This window comes from Saimiri boliviensis, chromosome 11 (genome assembly GCF_048565385.1).
Source record: "Saimiri boliviensis isolate mSaiBol1 chromosome 11, mSaiBol1.pri, whole genome shotgun sequence".
NCBI lineage: Eukaryota > Metazoa > Chordata > Mammalia > Primates > Cebidae > Saimiri > Saimiri boliviensis.
Genome location: NC_133459.1, coordinates 49869475 through 49894377, shown reverse-complemented (window position 1 = coordinate 49894377; position 24903 = coordinate 49869475). Strand labels below are relative to the sequence as shown.

Below are 24903 nucleotides of genomic sequence, written 5' to 3'. Positions count from 1 at the left end.
TAGGCAGGAAGGAAGGCTTTATTGAGCACGTGCTGTAATTCCAGGGTCTGACAATAGAGAAATATATTGAAAACAGACCTTGCCATCGAGGAGCTCTTAATCTAGAGGGGTAGATAGGTGTAAACTGTCATTAGGGTGGTGACTTCACAAAGTAGAGAAGAAAGGTTATAAAGGAGAGTGTGTAAGTAACTCTGACATGAGAAGGAGAGAAGATACTTTGCAAAGTAGGTGATACTTGAATTGTGTCCTGAGAAAGAAGGAGGAGTCTGCCAAGGGGACGATGGGAGGAGCTAGAGGCACCAGCGTTCCCTTGTTAAACAATCTAAGTGTGACAGGGACCAGGCAAATAGCTTTGCAAATGGATTTTGGCTGTGGGAGGGAATTACTTAATGTCTTCTTTTCTAATATACTAGCGGATGGTTAAATCTAATACTAGGATTCTAATCCAGCTATATAATTAGCCGTATGACCTTAGTAAGAAACTTATTTGTTTCAGTTCCTTGAATACAATTCAAAAAAATAAGAGTCTAGTACAGAGCCTGGCATATATAAAGTGCCATTATTTTCTATCATTATCTCATTTAGCCCTGGTAAGCAACTTGGGCTCTGGCTAAAATTTCCCCCATTTTTCAGAAGCAGGAGCTCAGCGTAGGTAGGTGAAGTTCACAGGGCAATCTGGAGTCGCCTCCGCAGCCCGTCCGCTTTACTCTTATATCCGCGCCGGGTTTTCCCAGGCGGACCCGGGGGCAGGCTCTGGTCCGGCAGCTCTTGATTCCGGCGCCAGGGTTTGGGCGGCGCCGCGGCCAGCTCCGGCGGGCGGGCAGGCGGGGCGGGGGCAGGCGGGGCGGGGCCACGCGGGGCGGGGCGGGCGTGAGGAGGGAAGTTGTGGAAGTTAGGGGAGACGCCCGCCCGCCGGCCCGGGCCTCGCCTACAGCCGCTCCCCCCGCCTCCTCTCCTCCCCGCCCCGAGCCCTCGTCTGCCCGTCCTTCCTTCCCCTCCCTTGCATGATGGAAACACCATGGCTGCGGCGGCCCAGCTCTCTCTGACACAGGTAACGCCGCCCGCCTGTCCCCCGGGCTTGGCCGGCCGGTACCCCCTCCCCCATCGCCCTCAGCTTAGCGGACCCGGGCAGCCTCTCGGCTCGCGGGCCTGGCGACCGGCGTGTGTGAGCGAGAGCGGGTGCGACTGCGGGAGGGCGCCCTCCCGAGCTGGAGCCCCGTCGGGGCCGCTGCGACCTCGCCCCGGGTGGTCGGACGCCCCCTACCCCGCCCCCCCCCGGCCTCCGTCGCCCACTCCGGCCGCCGTTTGCTCCGCCACCGAGCGGACTGTCACCCGGCTCTGCCCCGCCGGTGCCGGGCCGGCTCGCGCGGGGCGGCTTTCACTCACCCAGGAAGTTTTTTCCCTCCGGGCCGCACGCACCCCAGGTGAGCTCTTGTTGAGCTCGCGCGGGCCGGCCGCACCCCCGGGCCGCACGAGGCTCGCTCGCTGGGCCGGCAGCGCGCCGCCCCCCGTGGGAGTTGCCTTCCAGAGCCGGACGCGCAGGCCCCCCAAGTCAGTCTTTCCTCTCCAGACCTGCCTTTCTCCCGGAATCCGACGAAAGCCCTTCCTTCCCAGCAGTTTAATGTAGTTATTAGCCTCGCCTCCAAAGAAGTCCCATCCTACCCAACTGCCAGCCCCTTCCTCAGTTCAGCCTCTCGTCATCCTGATCAGGTTTCCTTCTGGGTCAGACCCCCTATGCAGCCTTTTCCCACCCACGTCTGCTTCCACTTCCACTTCCCCTCGAGAGGCGCCCGCCTGATCGCCGTGCAGGTGGATGCCCTTAACGGGTGTGGTGGCTCCGCCAGTCTTGGTGTCAGGAACGGCCGCCCGGGGAGCACTTGTCTTGAGGGAATCCTCAGCAAAACTTGTTCTCGAGCTTCCCTCTTGCTTCGTTGCTTCCTGTCAGAGTCCAGTCCTCGTGCTTCTCAGAAAACCTCTAAACATTACTCACACTGGGAACCTGGTCCCTCCCTCTCTGCAAAGAAGCCAATTACAATGTAAACATGGTGTCCGGGATGATAAGGTGACAGACACCTGCCAGTCCCTTCCTGCTCCTCTGACCCAACTCCCCCCAGGTCTCCTCAGTCGGTTCTCTGCAGAGGTGGTGGCGCCTGCTTCCCGATTGGGGGGCCACCCGGTCCTCCTTGCCTGCCTTGTGGTATCTCCCTGCCATCTTGTACTCTCCTTGGCCTAGATTCGTCGGTGCTTCTAAGGCTTTAGCGCTGGGATAGGGCAAACATTTGGGCACTAGAGTTTTCTGTGTTTAAGATCAAGAGGCTTCGAGGTGCTTTGCCTAGCACTGTAGGAGAGAGAGACAGAGAAAAATGTCTTCTCAGAAACCGGGAGTCATGTACATGCTTCATGTAAAATAACTAATCGTGTTTGCAGGAATTCTAAGTGTCATAAGGGAAGTCTGTTTCCCGGTTTATTTGGTAGTGGTGTTTGTCCTGTTCTGACAAGCAGATAACAGCGAGGAAGAACCCTTTAAAATGGAATGTGGTGGTTTAGTCTTGGTTATGTATCTTTGGAAGGGCCCTCCCAAAACTCAAATTTGAGCGACAACAGCACTGACTTTTTTAGGTATTCACTTTTTGTGAGTCTAGTTAATGACTTGCATTAAACAAGATCCCTGTTGGTGGGCTGTTGTTTTCTGGCTATGTTGGCCAGTTCTGGCAGGAGTTTTCCCTTCTTGAAGATTTTGTGCTCTTGAAGACCGGCGTAAAATTGCTTCTCAGTTGTGTGCATACTTTATTATCTCCCTGGGTAATACCGTGTTATTAACTTCTATTTACTATCATTTATCTCTGGAGAATTGCTTCTGGCTCTGTCAGTTTTATAGTCATTTAAAAAATTTACATATGTTCTTGTGTTATATAGGTATTAATGTGTACACAGTAAGTACTGAATCAGTAATAGCTATTATCCTTCAGTGCCTCACATATGTGAGAATATACGTTGTTGGTCAATTTTTATTGAGAACTCAAATAAGTAAATTCAGAATATTCTGATTTTAAAACATGAAGAGATAGTAGGAGGGATTGTGAAGGCAGAGGAAGAAAACATTTCCAGTTGCTGGTATACCCTAACGTGCCTCCTTACTTCAAAACTTAGCAGATTTGTGATTTTTAAATTTAATTTTTTAAAACTGCTTGAGCCCAATTCACTAACAGTGCAGCCTGGTTTCAGATTCATTATTGATCCGTTTGTCATCCCCTGTTTTCCCCATCCTTCCTATCCTCCCAGCACACATGTTTAGACAGAGGCATACTCAAGTGAGAGATCATTCAGGCCAGGGACATCTTTTAATCCATCTTTCTTCCATAGTATCTATCTGGAAGAAAGCAATTAATAACTGTTATAGGTATGACAGAAGGCTCTAAAGGATTCTATGACAGTTATGGAGATTAAACATGCTGAAGTTAGTTTCTGCTTCTGTTCATATGATGGTTTTCATTTAGCAAATATTTTTAAAGTACCTATAATGTGCTAGACACTGTACTGGGATTATCTTGTTTATAATTTCTTGCCTTTACCAATTAAGCAAAACAGAGTTTGGGGAAAAAATGTGAAAAATATTTTAGTGGCTGGGCGCGGTGGGTCATGCCTGTAATCCCCAGCACTTTGGAAGGCCAAGGTGGGTGGATCACGAGGTCAGGAGTTCAAAACCAGCCTGGCCAAGATGGTGAAACCCTGTCTCTACTGAAAATACAAAAAATTAGCCAGGCTTCGTGGCGGGCGCCTGTAATCCCAGCTACTTGGGAGGCTGAGGCAGAGAACTGCTTGAACCTGGGAGGTGGAGGGTGCAGTGAGCCATATTGCGCCACAGCGCTACAGCCTGGGTGACAGAGCAAGACTCCGTCTGAAAAAAAAAAAGAAAGAAGAAAAGAAAAATGTAGCTTATGCCTACCTTCCTTTTTCCAAGCTTGGCAACCAACCCTTCAGCTCCCCAGCCACCAAAAGAAATTATCTAAATTATTATACTGTAGCTTCTAGAGATGATAGAATACTAGAGTACCAAAATGTTATTTCCAGTTCTGCTTTGGCAACAGCTAACTGTATGGTTTTGGTTTAAATACCCAGGCCTCAGTTTTCTTAACTTTAAAATTAACTCAACAGTTATTTGCTGAGCATTCACTATGTGCTAGGAATTAACGTACTCATGAACAAAAATAGTTAACAATTCTTTGAACTTGGAGACAAAACATTTAACTTATTTCTACTAGAATTTGCAGATCTAAGGACCTTTCCAACTATTAACATCCTGTTTTATAGACAGTGTTCTATGATTTGTAGACCTAGTGGATTTTCTCTGGGTACTTTAGTGCTTTACAACCTTAATGTTTTCTAATTTAGTTGTCTTTACTAGATGTTCTGTTTACTTTTTGTCAATGAGAAATAAAACCTGAGTGAGAAAGATCTTGACTTTTGCTTATGGTGGTAGATTAGAAAAAAAGCATGTAATACTTGAGAAAAAACTTTTACAATAGTCAATTTTCCCTCCTAATGCCCATGTCCGTAATAATACAATAATACTGTTAACTTCCCTTTGGGTATTACTGTATGCCAGGAATTTCACTACACTTAGAATCTAGGCCAGGCATGGTGGCTCTCGCGTGTAATCCCAGCACTTTGTGAGGCTGAGGCAGGCGGATCACCTGAGGTCGGGAGTTCAAGACCAGCCTGACCAACATGGTGAAACCCCTATCTCTTAAAAAAAAAAAAATTATATATTTTACAAATTAGAGAAGCTACTAAGCAAACTGGTAAGTAGTGGATCTAAGATTTGAACCAAGGTCTGTAGGACTTCAAAAGCTGTCCGTTTCACTGTACTTCTCTATGTACTATATACGCTTGGCATATCCAACACTCCCTTGCATTTTTTATTTTAGTTTTTTCCATTTATGCCATTGTCTTAAGCAGTGAGCCTCTTGATATAAGCCATGGTTTTTGCCTTGAGTCTCTAATGCCTTTGATAGTATCTTGATGATACAATTGTGTGTTTACAGTACTATTGGGATAAAGGTTTTATTTTACTGAGATATGACTTGAATATTTAAAATAGTCTTTTAGCAATTCAGCTTTATACTGAAGCTTTCTTGCTTTTGTTTTTGCTTTTGTTTAGCAAGTTTTTTTTTTTTTTTGAGACAGGATCACACTGTCACTCAGGCTGGAGTACAGTGGCATGATCAGGCTCACTGCAGCCTCAACCTGTGGGCTCAAGGGATCCTCCCATTTCAGACTTCTGAGTAGCTGGGACTACAGACATGCATCGCCATGCCCAGTCAATTAAAAAAGTTTTTTTTGTAGAGACAAGGGTCTCACTATATTGCCAGATTCTTACTTTTTTTGTGTGATAAAAAAGCCCTTAAGTAGGGACTTTATTTTTAAAATCCTAATATATAAATGATATAAAAATACTTTACAAGAGTGACATAACTGTATTACAGAAAACTTGGATATTAAAGGAAAACATCTCCCATAATTTCACAGTGTGTAGTGTTTATTTTCAGTTTCATTTTTTAAACAAGTAGACTGTGTGCTAATAAACATATCATCTTGGTAGTCTGATTTAACAATTATGACAGTAAATACAGGTTAGTTTGAAAATTACAACATATTCTCAGAAGCAGAAAAGTGATACTGTTCTCAACATGACAGATATTTGAGGAAATATTGATATTTCCTACAATGGGAAAGGCACGTTAATGATGTTTTTCTTTTTTGCCTGTGATTATGGCTCAATATACTCAGGAAATCTGTTCTTCCTTGAGAGGTATCTAATCATTCTCAAAGATGTCTTGCAATGTTCGGCACTTGGGAGAGGTCCTCATAGTTAAAATTAATTAGAAACAGTTGGGTTCATCTAACAGTGGATCTCTCAGGAATAATCTAAGAGTGCATTCCTTTGTTTTCACTCTGTTTGCAGACAGGATGCCAGTAACAGACTAATGTGTAGTAGAAAAAGATTGAGCATCATTAGCAATGAATCATGCAATCTCTGATTAGAATCTCTGCAATCTCTACTAGTGTGATTTTTAAAGGCTTAATTTAAGGTATTTTACTTGTTCTTCAGGGAATTATTAAAAGCACTTTATACACTTGTTTTGTGGGTTTGGGGTTTAATAAAATTGGGAGCAGAAAAGGTAACTATTGGTTATGGGCTTAATACCTGTGACACAAGTTCACCTATGTAACAAACCTTCATATGTACCCTTGAACCTAAAATGAAAGTTAAAAGATAAAATTGGAACTCTGGAAACCAATACCAAGAAAGTGGCCTGAGAGAGATCTCGTTACTTGGAGAATTGGTAGAAATAATAAATGAGAAGGTATTCCAGGCAGAGTTAATTAGGCAAACTCACATGTTAGAGTTTCATTTTTAAAGTGGTTGAACCCCAACAAGATATACCTTCATTACAAATTATATTTATTAGGAATTTTTAATAATCTGAGGAATCTTGTAATTTGAATGCTGTATTATAGTAAAGTGAACATTTTTTATTTAGACAAATGATCTAACCCAGTTAAGCATTCGTAGAAAAAGGACTGGAAGAAAAAAAGTAAAATTTTAAAATAGCATGGTTGTAGTTTTTATCTACCTTGTTTTCAACAGTGAGAATATATTCCTTCTGTAATCAACTGATTTAGTGTTTCTGTATGGCATTTTGAAAATTTAGTCATTTAAACTGCATACACAATAACTCTGTGTAAAGTAAAGGTTTGTGTTCTAAGATTGCACCTACACTTAGTTTTCCTCTTAAACATTCTATATCTTTGAATTTAGAGAAATTGGTCAGAGGAATGATAATAATTATTTTAATTGATTTGGACAATTCAGTTAGAGGACTAATTTATAATTTTGTGTGCTGCTTTATAATTTACAAAGCATAACCTATGAACTAGACTATTATTATTGTCATTTCAAATTGGAGGATACTGAGGCTCAGAATTTGGGACATAGGTTTTATAGTTAGTAAATTAAAAAGCCAATATAAATTCATGTTTAAAAAAATTCAAACAGTGCTAGTGAAGTCTCCTTTCTGCTTTAGGCCCTCATTTGCTTTCCCAGAGGCAGCCATTCTTGCCAGTTTCTTGTGTGTATTTCCAGTAATAGTCTGTGTATATGCAAATAAATATGTACATATAGTGTATATGTATATATTTTCTTTTGTGTAAGCTGTCTATTGTTTCACAGTTTGTTGTCATTATATTATTTTTAGCTTAACTTCTCTAGGAGATTGCTCTATATCATCACTTGTAGATCCCCCTCATTATTTTCCAAACCTCAGGGTATTCTTATATATGAACTTACTTTTATTTATTTTACTAGCCACCTGTTACTGGACGTTTATTTTGTTTCTGATCTTTTGTTACTAACAACTGTGCTGCAGTGGATACTCTTTTATGTGTTTCTGACCACATGTGTGAGCATATGGATTAATTTCTAGTAGGTGTAATTGTTGGGCCAAAGGATACTTTTAATTTGCATAGATATTGCTAATTTGGGGTAGACATAGTGGCTCACACCTATAATTTTGGTGCTTTGGGAGGCTGAGGTAGAAGGATTGATTGACACTAAGAGTTCAAGACCAGCCTGAGTTACACAGTGAGACCCATCTGGGACAAAAAAAAAAATTTTTTTTTACATTAACTGGACATGGTAGTATGCACCTGTAGTCCTAGCAGGCATTCAAGGTTACAGTGAGTTATGATTATACCACTGCACTCCAGCCTAGGTGACAGAGCTAAGACCCTGTCTCCAGAAACACTGTAGCAGCACACATGTTTGAGTGTCATTTCCTCCACAGCTTGATCAACATAGTATATTATTGTCAGTCCAATGATCAGAAAGATTTCAAACAATTTCATTCTTTTGGTTTGTCATTTCTTTATGGTAAGGTTGAACTTATTTCTTTTTCTTTGAAACCATTTGTAGTTCCTTTTTTGTAAACTGCCTGTTCAGTTTTTTACCTGTTCTCTTGATGGGCTGTTTGTCTTCTTTCTCACTGATTTGTAAGAACTCTTCATATATTTAGGAAATTTGCCTTTCTTTGCAAAATTTTTTGCAAAATTTTTGTTCTTTGAAATTTCTTTTGTTTTTGGCATTTTTGATTATGTAGAAATATTTGCTTTATATGTTTAATTTATCAGTCTTTTCTCTTAGAGCTTTTGCAAAATCTAGATTGTTAAACTTCAGGAGCAGAGGCACAATAATATAACTGCAAGAGCATACCTGTTCTGCCCCTGAGTAGTTCTGATCTTGAGCAAATTACTTAACCTCTTAAGTGTACTCATTTGCGTATTAGAAATAAACTACTGAGATATTCTGGGATATTATTGAGGCCTCTCAAGCATGTTGTGATTACAAAATGAACTGTGAATAAAAGGGCATACCATATATGTGGCTTTTAGTAAATACTGTTTTCTTAGCCATTCCTGTAGTTGCCTAATTTGTTAAAAGCTGGCATTATACCCTGCCTCATATACTGTGCTTTCTTGTCACATAAATGTGAACTTTCTGAATATATTGTGCGAAAGTAAGACAGAAGTGAGGTAGAAGAAACTCACTTTTCTAATATAAATAATGCTTTCAAATGAATTACAGATGCAATTAAAAAATAAAGGTTGGGATCTTTTTAAAACTTGTTTTTAATGTGATAAAAATATACAAAGAAAAGTAAGCTTCACTTCCTCCCCCCTTTAAACTGGGGATTATTACAATGGGAATTTAGTAGTACCAGGATTTTTTCATCTGAAATAATCAAACTGCTTATTCCTTATTGTGTGTGCAATAAGAATACAAACTTGACCAAGAATGCTAGGATAAGAACATATTTTTTGGGCTGGGCATGGTAGTTCATGCCTGTAATCCCAGCACTTTGTGAGGCCAAGGCAGGTAGATCATGAGGTCAGGAGTTTGAGACTAGCCTGGCCAATATGATGAAACCCTGTCTCTACTAAAAATATAAAAAAAATTAGCTGGGCATGGTGGCAGGTGCCTGTAATCTCAGCTATTTGGGAGGCTGAGGCAGGAGAATCACTTGAACCCGGGAGGTGGAGGTTATAGTGAGCTGAGATTGCACCACTGCAATCCAGCCCTGGTGACAGAGTGAGACTCTGCCTCAAAACAAAACGTTATTTTTTGGAGGAAGACTTGTATATTACAGTACTTCGTAATTTTTTTGGATCACGGTTTCTCAACCTTGGCACTTTGAGATTTGGGGCTGGAGAATTTCTTGTGGGAGGCTGTTCTGTGCATTGTAGAGTGTTTTGCAGCATCCTTATCCATTAGATGTCAGTAACACCTTCACCAGTTGCAGCAATCAGAAATACCTCCAGACACTGCTAAATATTTCCTGGAAGATTAAATTGCCTCTGGTTGAGAATCGCTAACTTATTTATTTATTTATTTTTTATTTTAAAGTTTTAGTTTTTTTTGAGAGAGAGTCTCACTCTGTCACCCAGGCTGGAGTGCAGTGGCGTGATCTTGGCTCACTGTAACCTCCGCCCGTGGGTTCAGGCAATTCTCATGCTTCAGCCTTCTGAGTAGCTGAGCTTACAGGTATGCATCACCATGCCTGGCTAATTTTTTTTGTATTTTTAGTAGAGATGGATTTTACCATGTTTGCCAGACTGGTCTCCATCTTCTGACCTCAAGTGATCCTTCTTCCTCAGCCTTCCAAAGTGTTGGGATTACAGGCATGAACCACTGCACCTGGCCAAATGACTGATTTAGATATATACTTATTTATTATTATTATTATTTGAGGCAGAGTCTGGCTCTGTCACTCAGGCTGGAGTGCAGTGGCACGATCTTGGCTCACTGCAACCTCTGCCTACTGGTTCAAATGAGTCTCCTACCTCAGCCTCCCAAGTAGCTGGGATTATAGGCACCCGCCACCATACCCAGCTAATTTTTGTATTTTTAGTAGAGTTGGGGTTTTACCATGTTGGCCAGACTGGTCTCAAACTCCTGACCTCAGATGATCTGCCTTCCTCAGCCTCCCAGATTCTGGGATTATAAGTGTGAACCAACGTGCCCGGCCGAGATACATACTTTTTATGATTCATTAGGACATATAAGATATACTTTTTAGGGGTGGGGACAGGGCAAAGAGTTTAGCTTCATATTTTTATTCCTAAGCCTGCCATGAGCCATGATTGACTCCTTGTGTATAAATATTGAGCATAAAAAACTAAAATGAGAAGACAACCTGAAATTGTGAACTTTGTTTTAAGTGTGATTTCTCTGCCTTTCTTAGTGTAATCTCCCCCTTCCCCGGCTCCACTGTGGTTTGGAAACTTAATGTGGTCTTATTTTAGTTGTGGAAGAGTTCTATCTAGTGGGCTAAGTATTAATGCAGAGATTGGAAGGAAAACATTCTTACGCCACTGTGGAGAAGGAAGAGGACTGATGCTTCTAGAACTCCTAATAAATACTAAGTATTTTTAGATGATCTACGTACATTATTTCACTTAATCTTCATAGCCTTTCTACAAGTAGGTGTTAATCTTCTGTATTACTTGCTCAAAGTTGTATTTTAAGTGGCAGAGTTGAAATTTGAACCTGGGCGTATCTGTTCTCTGCTATGCTGCTTCCCGTAAATAGCATTGATGATGTTTCAGTCAAATTTTGAGATGAAAATAAACATTCATATGATCTTACATTCCTCTATTGTTATGTAAAAGAAATTATTCAGTGTGGTGTGTGAGTGTATTGTATCTGTGAGGGAGGTCAATAGTGGGATAACAATAATACTTACTGAGCACTACATGTCATGTGCTGTTTTCAATAATCTTTACAACCTGATGAACCTTTCAGTATTTACAACTTGGTAATCTTTATATCCCTGTTTTATAAAAACAAAACAAAACAAAAAACTGGGACACAGAGGTGAAGTAATTTGTTCAAGGCCAAACTGCTGCTAAGTGGTAGAGGCAGATTGTAACCCAGTAGTCTAAACAACTCAGATATTAATTGAATGAGTCTGCATTTTTAAGGGTAAAATGGCTCTGACCAAACTGACTAATTATGGTACCATTCCTTGGTTATAGCTGAATATATGTTCTAGGCTACCACATCTTCTTATGTGAAAATCAACTTGTCATTGCATACACCACATCTTTAGAAAATGATTGTTGTACCAAGTTTCAGTGGTGAGATTTTGTAGACATGGTAGAAGGTAGTTTTTTATTTTGCACCCTCCAGATTTATTGCTCATGAAAAAATCTAAGCTTCTTCAGGTTAGTGTACATCATACCAATATTTACTTTTTTTTTTTTTTTTTTGAGACGGAGTTTCGCTCTTGTTACCCAGGCTGGAGTGCAATGGCGCAATCTCGGCTCACTGCAACCTCCACCTCCTGGGTTCAGGCAATTCTCCTGCCTCAGCCTCCTGAGTAGCTGGGATTACAGACACGCACCACCATGCCCAGCTAATTTTTTGTATTTTTAGTAGAGACGGGGTTTCACCATGTTGACCAGGATGGTCTCGATCTCTTGACCTTGTGATCCACCCGCCTTGGCCTCCTAAAGTCCTGGGATTACAGGCTTGAGCCACCATGCCTGGCCCAATATTTACTTTTAAGCTAATATTCTCTCAGACATGGTTATTTAGAATTAGAGTTTCTACATTATTTTATTGCTAAAGATAAAATGTATCAGAGACTCCCTAAAAAACAGTTTCATTCAACAAAACCTGGAACCAATAGCTGTAATGATTTCGGATGCTCCAGATGAACATGTTTGAGAACTAGCATAAAATAATGAGAGAGATCTTGAGTTCTGAAGTCAGAATGTCTTAGGTCAAATGATAGATTTTAGTTATATGAGCCGTTAATTTGTATTAAATGTTGCACTTAATTATAATTTTGATGCATCATTTATACTAAGGATTATTGATAATTCCATCTTTTGTTCGGTAGGTACAACATAGATATAGCATTATGCATATATTAAAAATATGAAATCATATGCATTAAAGGTTTTTTCAGTATTGATGGTTGATCCTGTGTTTCAGAAAACATTTACTAGATGCCTCCTGTGTGTTATACTTTAGTAGACCTTGGACATACAGGAGAATTAAGACCATGACATTTTCTCTGAAGTAGATTTTAGTTTTTTAGGGAGATAAACACTGACTTTCTTGTGTGACAAGTACTGTGATGAAGGATGATAGAAGTAAGGCAAGGGGCTGCCATTGGAGAATCCCGTGATTATGATGGAACTTTTGGTAATAATGTGGATTTTAATTATTTAATGGTTTTATAGAATCCAGGGTTGTTTCTGTAGAGGATATTTAAATTATACCTAAAAGGATAACATAAATATATAGGAACATTTGATTCAAGTTAAATTGTGTTTTGGTACATAGGGTCCATATTGTGGGATCTGTTTTCTTATGAGATTTCCTGTTTTATCTTTTCTTTGTAATAAAGCAAAAATTTTTAACTTTGACCATAGGGCATTAGGAGGGGGATTCAAGGATAGACTTCAAAAGATCTGTGATCTACTCCAAAACAGTATGTAAAAGGAGATTCACGGGTAGACTTTAAAAGATCTATGGTCTACTCCAACACAGTATGTAAAATATTTTGTATATTTATTTTAACAGAGTATCAAGATTCTCATCCCAGGGACACTGAGAGAAGTTTTACATAGTGGGAAGAACACTGGATATAGTACAAGACAAAACTGGATTGAATTTTAGCTCTGCCATTTGTAACATCTCTGAGTTGTCATGGCAAATTACTTAAACTCTTTCATTTGCCTATGTATGATATATACATATTGTTGGGATATAGGAGACATTTGGTAAATAGAATTGCTTTTATTATTATTAATACCTGCAGAATTTATATAAGTTATTTGTTTAAATGTTTTTTTCTTTTTATCTTTTTTTTTGTGATGGAGTCTTACTCTGTCGCCAGGCTGGAGTGCAGTGGTGCGATCTTGGCTCACTGCAACCTCCGCCTCCTGGGTTCAAGTGATTCTCCTCCCTCAGCCTCCTGAGTAGCTGTGACTACAGACGCATGCCACCATGCCCAGCTAATTTTTGTATTTTTGGTAGAGACGGGTTTTCACCGTGTTGGTCAGGATGATCTTGATCTCCTGACCTCATGATTTGCCCACCTCAGCCTCCCAAAGTGTTGGCATTTACAGGCATGAGCCACCGTGCCTGGCCTATGTGTTTTTTCATTTCCAGTATTCTTCCCTCACTAAAGAAAACTTGGAACATGCATACTGAAAAATAGCTAGAAGATAGATCACCATTCATAATGTTCTTTAAATTTTAGTCTTTTACATTTTTCTTGTTTTTTTTCTTTTTCAAATGTAGTTATTATCTCTCTTACATATATACATATATATGTGTATGTAACATTTTTAATTTTTTTCTGAGATGAAGTCTTCCTCTGTCACCCAGGCGGGAGTACAGTGGCGCGATCTTGGCTCACTGCAACCTCTGCTTCCTGGGTTCAAGCAATTCTCCTGCCTCAGCCTACCAAGTAGCTTAGTTTACAGGCACCTGCCACCATGCCCAGCTAAGTTTTGTATTTTTAGTAGAAATGAGTTTTCAGCAAGTTGGCCATACTGGTCTTGAACTCCTGACCTCGTGATCTGCTTGCCTCAGCCTCCCAAAGTACTGGGATTACAGATGTGAACTACTGCACCTGGCCTGTTCTGTTTTCTTAAAGTGTTTTCCTATGTGGTCTTCATAAGCATCTTTTTAATGTCTTTGGAACATATTAATTGATTGTGTGCTTTATAGTTTAAGCCCTTACGTGTACAGATATTTTATATATGTCCACTGTAATTAATGCTGTTTTAAATAACCTTTGCTCTCTCATTTGATAAATTTTTTTCTATAGAGTTATATATGGCACTTACTATGTAATTGAGTTATTTTTCTCTGTATACATTTGAGTTTTGAAATCAAACTTAAGTTTTAGTTTATATTTTAAGATCTTTAATGATAAAGCAGACAGCAGCAAAGGTTAACTCAAGCAATAATCTGAAAAATGCTATTCTGAAGGGATTAAAGTGAGCCTATTTAATTTGGTTGTAAAGGCCATTTATAGTTTGTCAAAGTTCACTTAGCATAGGAAATTGGTGTTAAAAGTTGTGAGCTTGAAGAAGATTGAAATATTTCAGTTTGTATATACAATTTTTACCCTTCTCTGCAGTCTGTGTTTCTTTCATTCTTAGTTTGTTCTCTACATTCTGTTCTATGGTTTTTTCTTTTTTCTTTTTTTTCTGGCACACTTTAATGCAGGGCCTTGTAAGATCTGGGAGTGGATTCTGGACCATCTGGCACTTCAGAATAGCTTGAAAACTTAACTCTATTGACTCTACTTTGAGCCATACTTGCTTGAAATGTCCTGGTTTGTTTCTCAGCTTGGCACATTTTCTGCTTTATACCCTCAGAGCTTTTTATGACTAATTTCCTTAGCACAGGAATTTTAAGAGTACCAGTTTTCATAGATTAAAGTGGACAAAACTTATTTCACTATAAACCTCACCAAAAAAACCCTCATAAAGAAAACTTTGCAATTTGTGTTTAAAGTAAGTGTATAACGACGTGAACACTTACTATTTGTTTGATAAATATTTACATATTTAAAATATTTAAAAATGGAATATTTTTAAGGTATTGCTTAATAGTTGTTCTTTCATTATGTGGCTAGGTAGAGAGGAAAGTGTAATTCTGCAAATTGTAAATTTACTGAGTTGATTTCTAGTTCTAGCTTTAAAATACTTTATGTGTCCAAATATATGGAGGTACTTAATGTATAAAATATTTAAACATTGTTGGCCAGTTGCGGTGGCTTGTACCTGTAATTCCACACTTTGGAAGGCTCTGGCGGGAGGATCACCTGAGCTCAGGAGTTCAAGACCAGCCCGGCCAACATGATGAAACCCCACCTCTGCTAAAAATACAAAAATTAGCCAGTTGTGGTGGCAGACACCTGTAATCCCAGCTATTTGAGAGGCCAAGGCAGGAGAATCGCTTAAACCTGGGAGGCGGAGGTTGTGAGCTGAGATTGTACCATTGCACTCCAGGCTGGGTGACAGAGCAACAGAATTCCATCTCAAATAAATAAGTAAGAAGACCTCATCTCAAATAAATAAATAATTAAATATTTAAACATTGTTTACTTGTTAAGAGACTTTTATTTTTCGCTTTCTGCTCCATTGTTCTTTTCTAAATTTTTTTTTTTTTTTTTTACTTTTAAACAGCTTAATTGAGATGTAATTCATACACCATACAACTTACCATGTGAAGTGTACAATTCAGTGGTTTTTAGTCTATTCATAGATACATGCAAACATAGCTTCAGTCAATTTAGAACAATTTTATCATATCAGAAAGAAACTTGTACCCCTCAGCTATCACCCTCCTGTATTGCATTCTTCCCCCAGCCTAAGCAACTATTAATCTACTTTCTGTCTCTCTAGAGTTTCCTATTCTGGACTTTGTATGAATGGAATAATATAATACATATACTCTTATGACTGCCTTCTATCACTTTTTGTGGTTTATCTACATTGGAGCAGACATCAGTAATTCATTCCTTTTTATGGTTGAAAAATATTCCATTGTACAGTCATACCACATATTTATTTATTCATTGATGGATATTTGGGTTATTTCTACCTTTTGGCTGTTATGAATAATGCTGTTATAAGCATTCATGTACAAGGTTTTGTGTGAATATGTGTTTTCACTTCTGGGCACATATCTGGTCATATGGAAACTTTATGTTTAATCATTTGAGGAATTGCTTTTTTTTGGGGGGGGAGGGGACCAGAATCTCACTCTCTCACCCAGGTTGGAGTAGAGTGGCACAATCTCAGCTCACTACAATCTTTGCCTCCTGAGTTCAAGTGATTCTCCTGCCTCAGCCTCCTGAGTAGCTTGGACTACAGGTATGCACCATGACACCTGGCTAATTTTTGTATTTTTAGCAGCGACCGGGTTTCACCATACTGTCCAGGCTGGTCTCAAACTCTTGGCCTCAAGTGATCCACCTGCTTTGGCCTCCCAAAGCACTGGAATTACAGGTGCGAGCCACCACTCCCCACTGCTACTGTTTTTAAAGCAGCTGCACCGTTTATATTTGTACCAGCAGTGTACGGGGATGAGGGTTTCTCTACATCTTCTCCATAATTGTTATAAGCTGACTTTTTTATTTCGGCCACCCTAGTGGGGGTGAAGCAGTATCTCATTGTGTTTTCGATTTTCATTTCTCTGATAATTAATGATGTCAAACATCTTTTTATATGCTTGTTAGCCATTTATATGTCTTCTTTGGAGAATGTCTATTTATATTCTTTGCCTGTTTTAAAATTGAGTTGTCTTTTTATTATTGAATTGTAAGAATTCTTTATGTGTTCTAGATAGAAGTCGTTATTAGATACATGGTTTGCAATTATTTTCTCCCATTCCATGGATTATCTTTTCACTTTCTTGATGGTGTTCTTTGAAGTACTTTGAAGTTTTTAATTTAATTTTTTTTTTGTTTTAAGACAGGGTCTTGCTCTGTTGCCCAGGCTGGAGTGCAATGGTATGATCACATCTCACTGCAACCTTGACCTCCAGGGCTCAAGTGATCCCCCCACCTCAGTCTCCCCAGTAGCTGGCACTAGCAAGCGCACACCACATAGCCCAGCTAATTTTTTTGTAGTTTTTGTAGAAAAAGGGTTTTACCATGTTGCCCAGGCTAGTCTTGAACTCCTGGGCAGCATGCTCTTTTTGGCCTCCTAAAGTACTGGGATTACAGGCATAAGCCACCTTGCCTGGCCTGAAGTTTATAATTTTGATAAAGTCTACTTTATGTATATTTTTCTTTTGTTGCCTGTGCTTTTGGTGCCATAGCTAAGTCTTTTGGCAAATCTAAAGTCATGAAGATTTATCCCCCTGTTTTCTTTTAAGAGTTTTATAGTTTTAGCTGTTATAGCTAGGTCTTTGATCTGTTTTGAATTAATTTTTATATATGGTGTGAAGTAAGGGTTCAACTTAATTTTTTTTGCTGGTGGATATTTTATGCTTGTGGTGTGGTATTCCAGCACCATTTGTTGAAAAGACTATTCTTTCCACATTGAATGATCTTGGCACTCTTGTCAATAATCACTTTGACCATAGATTTAATTCTGACTCTTAATTCCGTTCCACTGATCTATATGTCCTGTGCAGTACAACACCATCTTTAGTATTGTTGTTTTGAAATACATTTTGAAATTGGGATGTGTTAGTCCTTTAACTTTGCTTTTTTATTTTTATTTTTTTTTTGAGATGGAATTTAGCTTCTGTTGCCCAGGCTGGAGGGCAGTGGTCACAGAGATCTCGGCTCACTGCAACCTCCACCTCCTGGGTTCAAGCAATTCTCCTGTCTCAGCCTCCTGAGTAGCTGGGATTACAGGGGCCCACAACCATGCCCAGCTAATTTTTGTATTTTAAGTAGAGACGGGGTTTCACCGTGTTGGCCAGGCTGGTCTTGAACGCCCGACCAGGCGTTAGCCACCATGCCTGGCCTACTTTGCTTTTTTTCTTTCAAGATTGTTTTGGGTATTCCAGATTCCTTGCAATTCTATGTGAATTTTAGAATCAGCTTGCCAGTTTCTACAAAACAGTCAGTTGAAATTGTCATATAAATTACATTGAATCTATAGATTAGTTTGGGGAGTATTATCTTAACAAGGTCTTCTGATCTATGAACGTGGGATGTTTTTCAAGTTTATAACTTTTTAAATTTCATTCAATGTCTTGTAGTTTTTAGAGCATAATAAGTCTTGTACTTATTTTGTTAAAGTTATAGCAAATAAATTGATAATAAAACTATTTGATGCTATTGTGAATGGAATTGATTTCTTTCTTTTTTTCAGACAGTTTCACTCTGTCACCCAGGCTGGAGTTCAGTGGCACAATCTTGGCTCACTGCAACCTCTGCCTCCAGGTTCAAGCAATTCTCCTGCCTCAGCCTCCCAAGTAGTTGGAATTACAGTTCTCCACCCCACCACCCCGCTCCACCCGCCGCCCTCCCCCCCTCACGCCCAGCTCATTTTTGTGTTTTCAGTAGAGACAAGGTTTCGCAATGTTGGCCACGCTTTTCTCAAACTTCTGACCTCAGGTGATCCACTTTCCTCGGCCTTCCAAAGTGCTGTGATTACAGGCATGAGCCACCACAGAGCCTGAAATTGATTTCTTAATTTCATTTTCAGATTGTTCGTTGGAAGTGCGTGAAAACAAAGTTAATTTTTTTTATACTGATTTTGTATCCCGTTACCATCTGAACATATTTATTCCTTAGGATTTGCTACATATAAGAACATGTCATCCACAAATACAGGGTTACTTCCTCCCCCATTCCAGATGCTGTTTACTTCTTGTTCTTGTCTGATTTCCTTCAGAACCTCCAGTATAATAATGATTAGAAGTAGCAAGAGTGGACATCCTTTTCTTCTACATACATATGCTTTGAGGAAAAGCGTACATGTGTATAATCAGTACCTCAAAAGTGCCTTGTTAAGCCATGAAATAAAACTTAGTCTTATTTGAAAGCTTTTTTTTTTTTTTTTTTGAGACGGAGTTTCGCTCTTGTTACCCAGGCTGGAGTGCAATGGCTCGATCTCGGCTCACCGCAACCTCCGCCTCCTGGGTTCCGGCAATTCTCCTGCCTCAGCCTCCTGAGTAGCTGGGACTACAGGCGTGCGCCACCATGCCCAGCTAATTTTTTGTATTTTTAGTAGAGACAGGGTTTCATCATGTTGACCAGGATGGTCTCGATCTCTTGACCTCGTGATCCACCCGCCTCGACCTCCCAAAGTGAAAGGTTTTTTTTTAAGTATTTATTTTTATTTACCACTATACTAATGCTTCCTTACCTGCAGTGAGGAAGAAGGAGTTTCTAAATTTTATTATTTATTTATTTATTTGTTTGAGACAAGGTCTCTGTTGCTTAGCTGGAATTCAGTGGTGCGATTATGGCTCACTGCAGCCTTGACCTCCTGTGCTGAAGTAATTCTGCCTCAGCCTCCCAAATAACTGGGGCAACAGGTGTGCACCACCCCATCTGGCTAATTTGTTTGCTTTTTGTAAAGATGGGGGTCTCAAACGCCTAAGTGCAAGTGATTCTCCCATCCTTGGCCTCCCAAAGTTCTGGGATTACAGGCATGAGCCACTTCACTTGGCCAGAGAGGGTTTTTAAATTCGTGTTTTAATTATGTTGCTTTAGAGAGGTTCTTGAGGGTGGTCCTTATACCATCAGCACCTGCAAACTTGTTTGAAATGTAGATTATTAGACCCTTTCCTGCAATTCTGGAAAGAACCACAAACAAGGTGGGAAGTTCACTTAACCATTTGCATGGTAAATGTAGTTTGTCTTAAAATGAACAATGGGGCAGGGTGCAGCCACTCATGCCTTTGGGAGGACAAGGAGGGCAGATCACCTGAGGTCAGGAGTTTGAGACCAGCCTGGCCAATGTGGCGAAACCCTGTCTCTTCTAAAAAGACAAAAATTAGCTGGGTGTGGTGGTGGATGCCTGTAATCCCAGCTGCTCGGGAGGCTGAGGCAGCAGAATTGCTTGAACCCAGGGAGTGGAGGGTGCAATGAGCTGAGATTGTACCACTGTACTCCAGCCTGGGCGACAGAGCAAGACTCGTCTCAGACAACAACAACAACAACAACAACAACAACAACAACAACAACCACCCCAAAACTAATACTACTAATGAGTAACACATACAGGATTTTACATTTATGGAACATGTAATTTTCATGAAGATTATTTATAGTACATTTTTTCTTTCTGTTGTGTTTTTTAATATATGAGGAAACAGCCCAGAGAGATTATCAATTTTCTTTCTTTCTTTTTTTTCTTTTTTTTTTGAGACAGTTTCACTCTTGTTGCCCAAGCTGTAGTGCAGTAACGTGATACTGGCTCATTGTAACCTCCGTCTCCTGGGTTCGAGTAATTATCCTGCCTCAGCCTCCCAAGTAGCTGGGATTACAGGTGCCTGCCATCACACCCGGCTAATTTTTGTATTTTTAGTAGAGACGGGGTTTCACCATGTTGACCAGGCTGGTATTAAACTCCTGCCCCCAGGTGATCGTCCTGCCTCAGCCTTCCCAAAGTGGTAAGATTATAGGCGTGAGCCACTGTGCCTGGCCAAGATTGTCAATTTTCTATTCTTTTGGGCAGTGATTAAAATAATAGGTTCTGGCATTGTAGCATCGCTTAGAATTCTTTTTTTTTTTTTCTTTGAGATGGAGTTTTGCTCTAGTTGTCCAGGCTGGAGTGCAATGGTATGATCTCAGCTCACTGCAACCTCCCCTCCTGGTTTCAGTGATTCTCCTGCCTGACCCTCCCAAGTAGCAGGGATTACAGGCACCTGCCGCTATGCCTGGCTAAGTTTGTGTTTTAGTAGAAATGCAGCTTCACCTTGTTGGCCAGACTGGTCTTGAACTCCTGACCTCAGGTGATCCGCCTACCTCGGTTGCCCAAAGTGCTGAGATTACAGGCATGAGCCACCATACCCAGCTGGCTTAGAATTTTAATTCTACCATTTATTAGTTGTGTAAATTTCCGGAAGTCACTTAATAAATTCTCTGTATATCACTTCTTGGCCATTTGGCTAAGATCATGTGTAATAATCTCTTTGTATTTCAAATTCTTTATATATAAAATGCCTACTTTATAGAATTGTAAAGATTAAATGAGATGATACAAGTAATACAAGTAAAGTGCTGAGAATAATGCCTAGCTCATAGCAAGTTCTTAATAAATAAAAACATTAGCTATTACAATTATTATAGGTCAAGAATACCCAGCCATGTCCCATTTCTCACAGTTTTCTTCTGTACATGATTTTTGCTGTACCCGAATTTCTCTTTCTCTCCTTTGCCTCCATCATTCTACATATACCAGCTATCTTCTATCTGTGAAGCACTGGTCTCTATACTGTGAATACATAGTGAACAAGACAAAGTCACTGGCTCCATGGATTTATATTTCTAGGGAGGGAGAGCAGCAGAAACAAATAGATAAGTATATCAGGTAGTGAGTGATAAGGAGCAAATAAAGTAGGGTAAGGGAAGGGACATAAGGTACTGCTTTAGATAGGGTGGTCAGAAAGGGCCCTCTGAGGAGTCTTATTTGATCAGAAACTGAATGAATGAAGAAGTGAGCCATAGGAATGTCTATGGAGATGTTTCTGGTAGAGTGAATAGCAAATTTGGGGCATTGAGATAGGAGTGCTCTTTGTGGTTGCTTGAGTTGTTCCTTTAAGATTTGGTTTAGGTGTGACTTGTAAGCCCAGGCTTCTCTAGCTTTTTCTATATTGATTTGTTATGAAATAATTCAGACATGGCTTATATCAAGTCTTCTGACTCCCATAGCTACCCTGGGTGCCATAGCAACCTTGTTTGCTCCCTCTTTTTTACACTTAACCACAATGGATTTATTTTTATTACCTGTTTTTCCCACTAGAGTCTGAGTTCCCAGTATCAGGGACCATGATTTCTTACGTATTTTAGTATTCCCGTTTCTAGATACACCTGTACAACAGATGTTTAAATGAGTGATTAGTGAAAGAACAAATAAATAAGGGTTTTTTTGACTTTATATTTCCTCAGTATATTTCTTTCTATACTTTGTTTCTGCCTGGTAATATACTTTATTTGAATACTTTGGCACTCAGCTTAGTACATGAAATATGTTTTTGTGTTTAGCTATTATAATTTCTTTCTGTCTCTCTCTTTTTTTTTTTTTTTTTTGAGATGGAGTTTTGCTCTCTTGTCCAGGCTGGAGTGCAGTGGTACAGTCTCACTGCAGTCTCTGCCTGTTGAGCTCAAATGGTCCCCCCACCGCCAACCTCAGACAAAAAATTTGTCCCATTTGCTCTATATCAGAGTGCCAGCAGTTGTTTGATAAATGACTGATAGTCAGTATGTTAATACATTGAGTCTTCTGCTGAATCACATAGACCATATTATAAAAGCCATATGTGCATGGTATTCCAATAGGCCCTGAGCTAGAAGCTTTAAGCAAATAGATGATTCTAAATATTCTTAACTTCCTGGCTCCTTTGCTTCAGCGGCACCTTAACAAGTCTAATTTTCCTGTATGTGTTTTAACCAGTTACTGTGTTTATTTTCAACTAGAAATGGAAACTGGTCTGATAATTATACCAAATACTTGAAATTCAGACTGGATGAGTGTTATCTCCGTACCCACGCTCCAAAATTATCCCTTCCTACAATTCCATAGTAGGAATTCTTATTCTTAGTACTTTCTAGGTAGAGATTAAACAATAATAATTTCTAGTCGAGGAGTTTGCTAAGTTGGCTAAATGATAAATAAGTGGAATGTGTGTAGCTGAAGGTGATATATACTGCTATTAATTAACTACTCTAGGGACTGAAATAAAACCAACACATCTTTTCACATTATAGTATAGGTAAGCCAAGACTTTCCCTGCCAGAAATTCTGTTGTTTGGCTGAAAAAAAATTTTTTTTTTAGTTCCCTGGCTTTTGCATTTATTTCCAGGAAAAGACAATGAGATGAAACACATGCTCATCATATAAAAATCATTCAGTGTAACACATTGCATTAATAAAATGAGGGATTAAAATCACATGATTATCTCAGCTGCAGAAAAAGCATTTGACAAAATTTAGCACCCTTTCATGATGAAAATAATGAACTAGCAATGAAAGAGAAGTTTCTCAACATGATAAAAGCTACATTTGAAAAACCCACAGTTAGCATCATATTCAGTGAAGAAAGACTGACAGCTTTCCCACTTAAGATCAGGAGAAAGACAGGGATGCCTGCTTTCACCACTTCTATTCAACATAGTACTGGAAGTTCTAGTCAGAGCGATCAGTCAAGAGAAAGAAAAAGCATCGAAAAGTAGAATGAACCAAAATTATCTCTGTAGATGATGTGATTTGAATATTTTATTTATTGTAGTAAATAACATGAAATTTATGATTAAAGAACTTACAAGTGTACACTATTGTTAACCATAAGCACAATATTATACAGCAAATCTCTAGAACTTTTCCATCTTACATGACTGAAACTCTATAACCCTTGAACAGCAACTTCCCATTCCCCTTTTCCCCCTGCATACAACCACTGTTCTACTTTCTGCTTCTATGAGTTTGGCTAATTCAGATATCTCATACAGGTGAAATCACACAGCATTAGTCCTTTTATAATTGGCTCATTTCACTTAGAGTACCATCTCCATGTTGTGGAATATGAATAAGACACAATTTCCTTTTTTTTTTTTAATGGCTGGATAATATTCCATTGTATGTATGTACTACATTAAAAAAAATCCATTCATTGGTTGGTAGACATTTACTTTGTTTCTGGCTCTTGGCTATTGTGACTAATGCTGATGACTATGGGAGTACAAATAGCTCTTTGAGAACCAGATGTCCATCCTTTTGTATAAATACATACAAGCAAGATTGCCAGATCATATGGTAGGTCTACTTTTTATTTTTTGAGGAACTTCCATTTTTTTTTGACAAGATTTTTTTAATGTGTAGGAAACCCTAAAGATTTCACACTCAAAAATTGTTAGAGCTAATAAATTGAGCAAAGTTGCAGTAAATAAGATAAGCACACAAAATCATTTCCATACACTAGAATGAACAATTTAAAAAGAAAATCAATAAAACAATCACATTTTCAATAACATCAAAAAGTAAAATACTTTCTGTATAAATTTAACCAAGGGGACAAAGAGTTGTACTCTGAATACTACAAAACATTGCTAGAATAAATTAGACATAAATAAATGGAAAGATATTCCATGTTCATGGATTAGAAGATTTAATATTGTTAAGGTAACAATATTGTAGGCAAAGACAAAGCAGTCTACAGATTCAGTGCAGTCTCTATCAAAATCTGAGTGACATTTTCTGCGGAAATAAAACTCATTCTAGAATTCATATGGAATTTCAAGGGACCCCGAATAATTAATCTTGAAAAGGAAGAACAAAGTTGGAAGACCCACTCTTTGTGATTTCAAACCTTAATATCAAGCTACAGTAATCAAAACAGTGTAGTACTGGCAAAGGACAGACATGTAGGCCAAAAAAATGGAATAGAGACTTCAGAAATAAATCCTTGTATATATGACCAAATGATTTTCAGCAGGAGTGCCAAGAACACACAATAGGGTAAGGACAGTGTTTTCAAAAAATGGTGTTGGAAAAACTGATATCCACATGTAAAAGAATGAAGTTGAATCCTTAACTGAGAAAGGATCAATGACCTAAATGTAAGAGACAGAACTATGATACTCTTAGAAGAAAATATAGGAGGAAAGCTTCATGACATTGAATTTGGCAATGGTTTCTTGGATATGACACCAAAAACAATAAAAAATTGATACATTAGACTTCATCAAAATTAGAGTTCTGTGCATCAAAAGACACTATCAAGAGAGTGGAACAACAACCCATATGGGAGAATGGGAGAAAATATTTATAAATCATATATCTGATGGGGGCTTGTATCTAGAATGTATAAAGAACTCTTGCAACGCAATGAAAAGACAACCTAATTTTAAATGGGCAAATGATATGAGTAGACATGTCTCCACAAAGATACATGGCTACTCACATGAAAAGATGCTCAACATCATTGGAGAAATGTGATAAAAAACACAATGATGCCAGGAGGAAGTGGCTCGACCATAATCCCAGCACTTTGAGAGGCCAAGCACCTGAGCCTGGGGCTTTGAGATCAGTCTGGGCAACATGAGACCTCATCTCTACATTTTTTTTTTTTTTTCTCCCTGAGATGGAGTTTTGCTCTGTCTCCCAGGCTGGAATGCAGTGGCA

At 39.2% G+C, this 24903-nt stretch overlaps 1 protein-coding gene across 4 annotated transcripts in view; it reads left to right on the top strand.

Annotated features, from left to right (window-relative positions):
- Positions 1-883: 883 nt before the first annotated feature.
- The window catches only part of EPS15 (epidermal growth factor receptor pathway substrate 15), a 176437-nt gene continuing 152417 nt past the window's right edge, over positions 884-24903 (top strand). For 2 of the 4 annotated variants that reach the window (XM_010349192.3, XM_074380806.1), the window contains exon 1: positions 908-1051. In XM_010349192.3, the coding sequence (XP_010347494.2) occupies positions 1019-1051 (33 nt within the window). In that variant the 5' untranslated portion in view covers positions 908-1018. Of the gene's footprint in view, positions 1052-24903 lie in introns of all 4 variants that reach the window. The other 2 variants (XM_074380807.1, XM_074380805.1) reach the window with 2 other exon arrangements.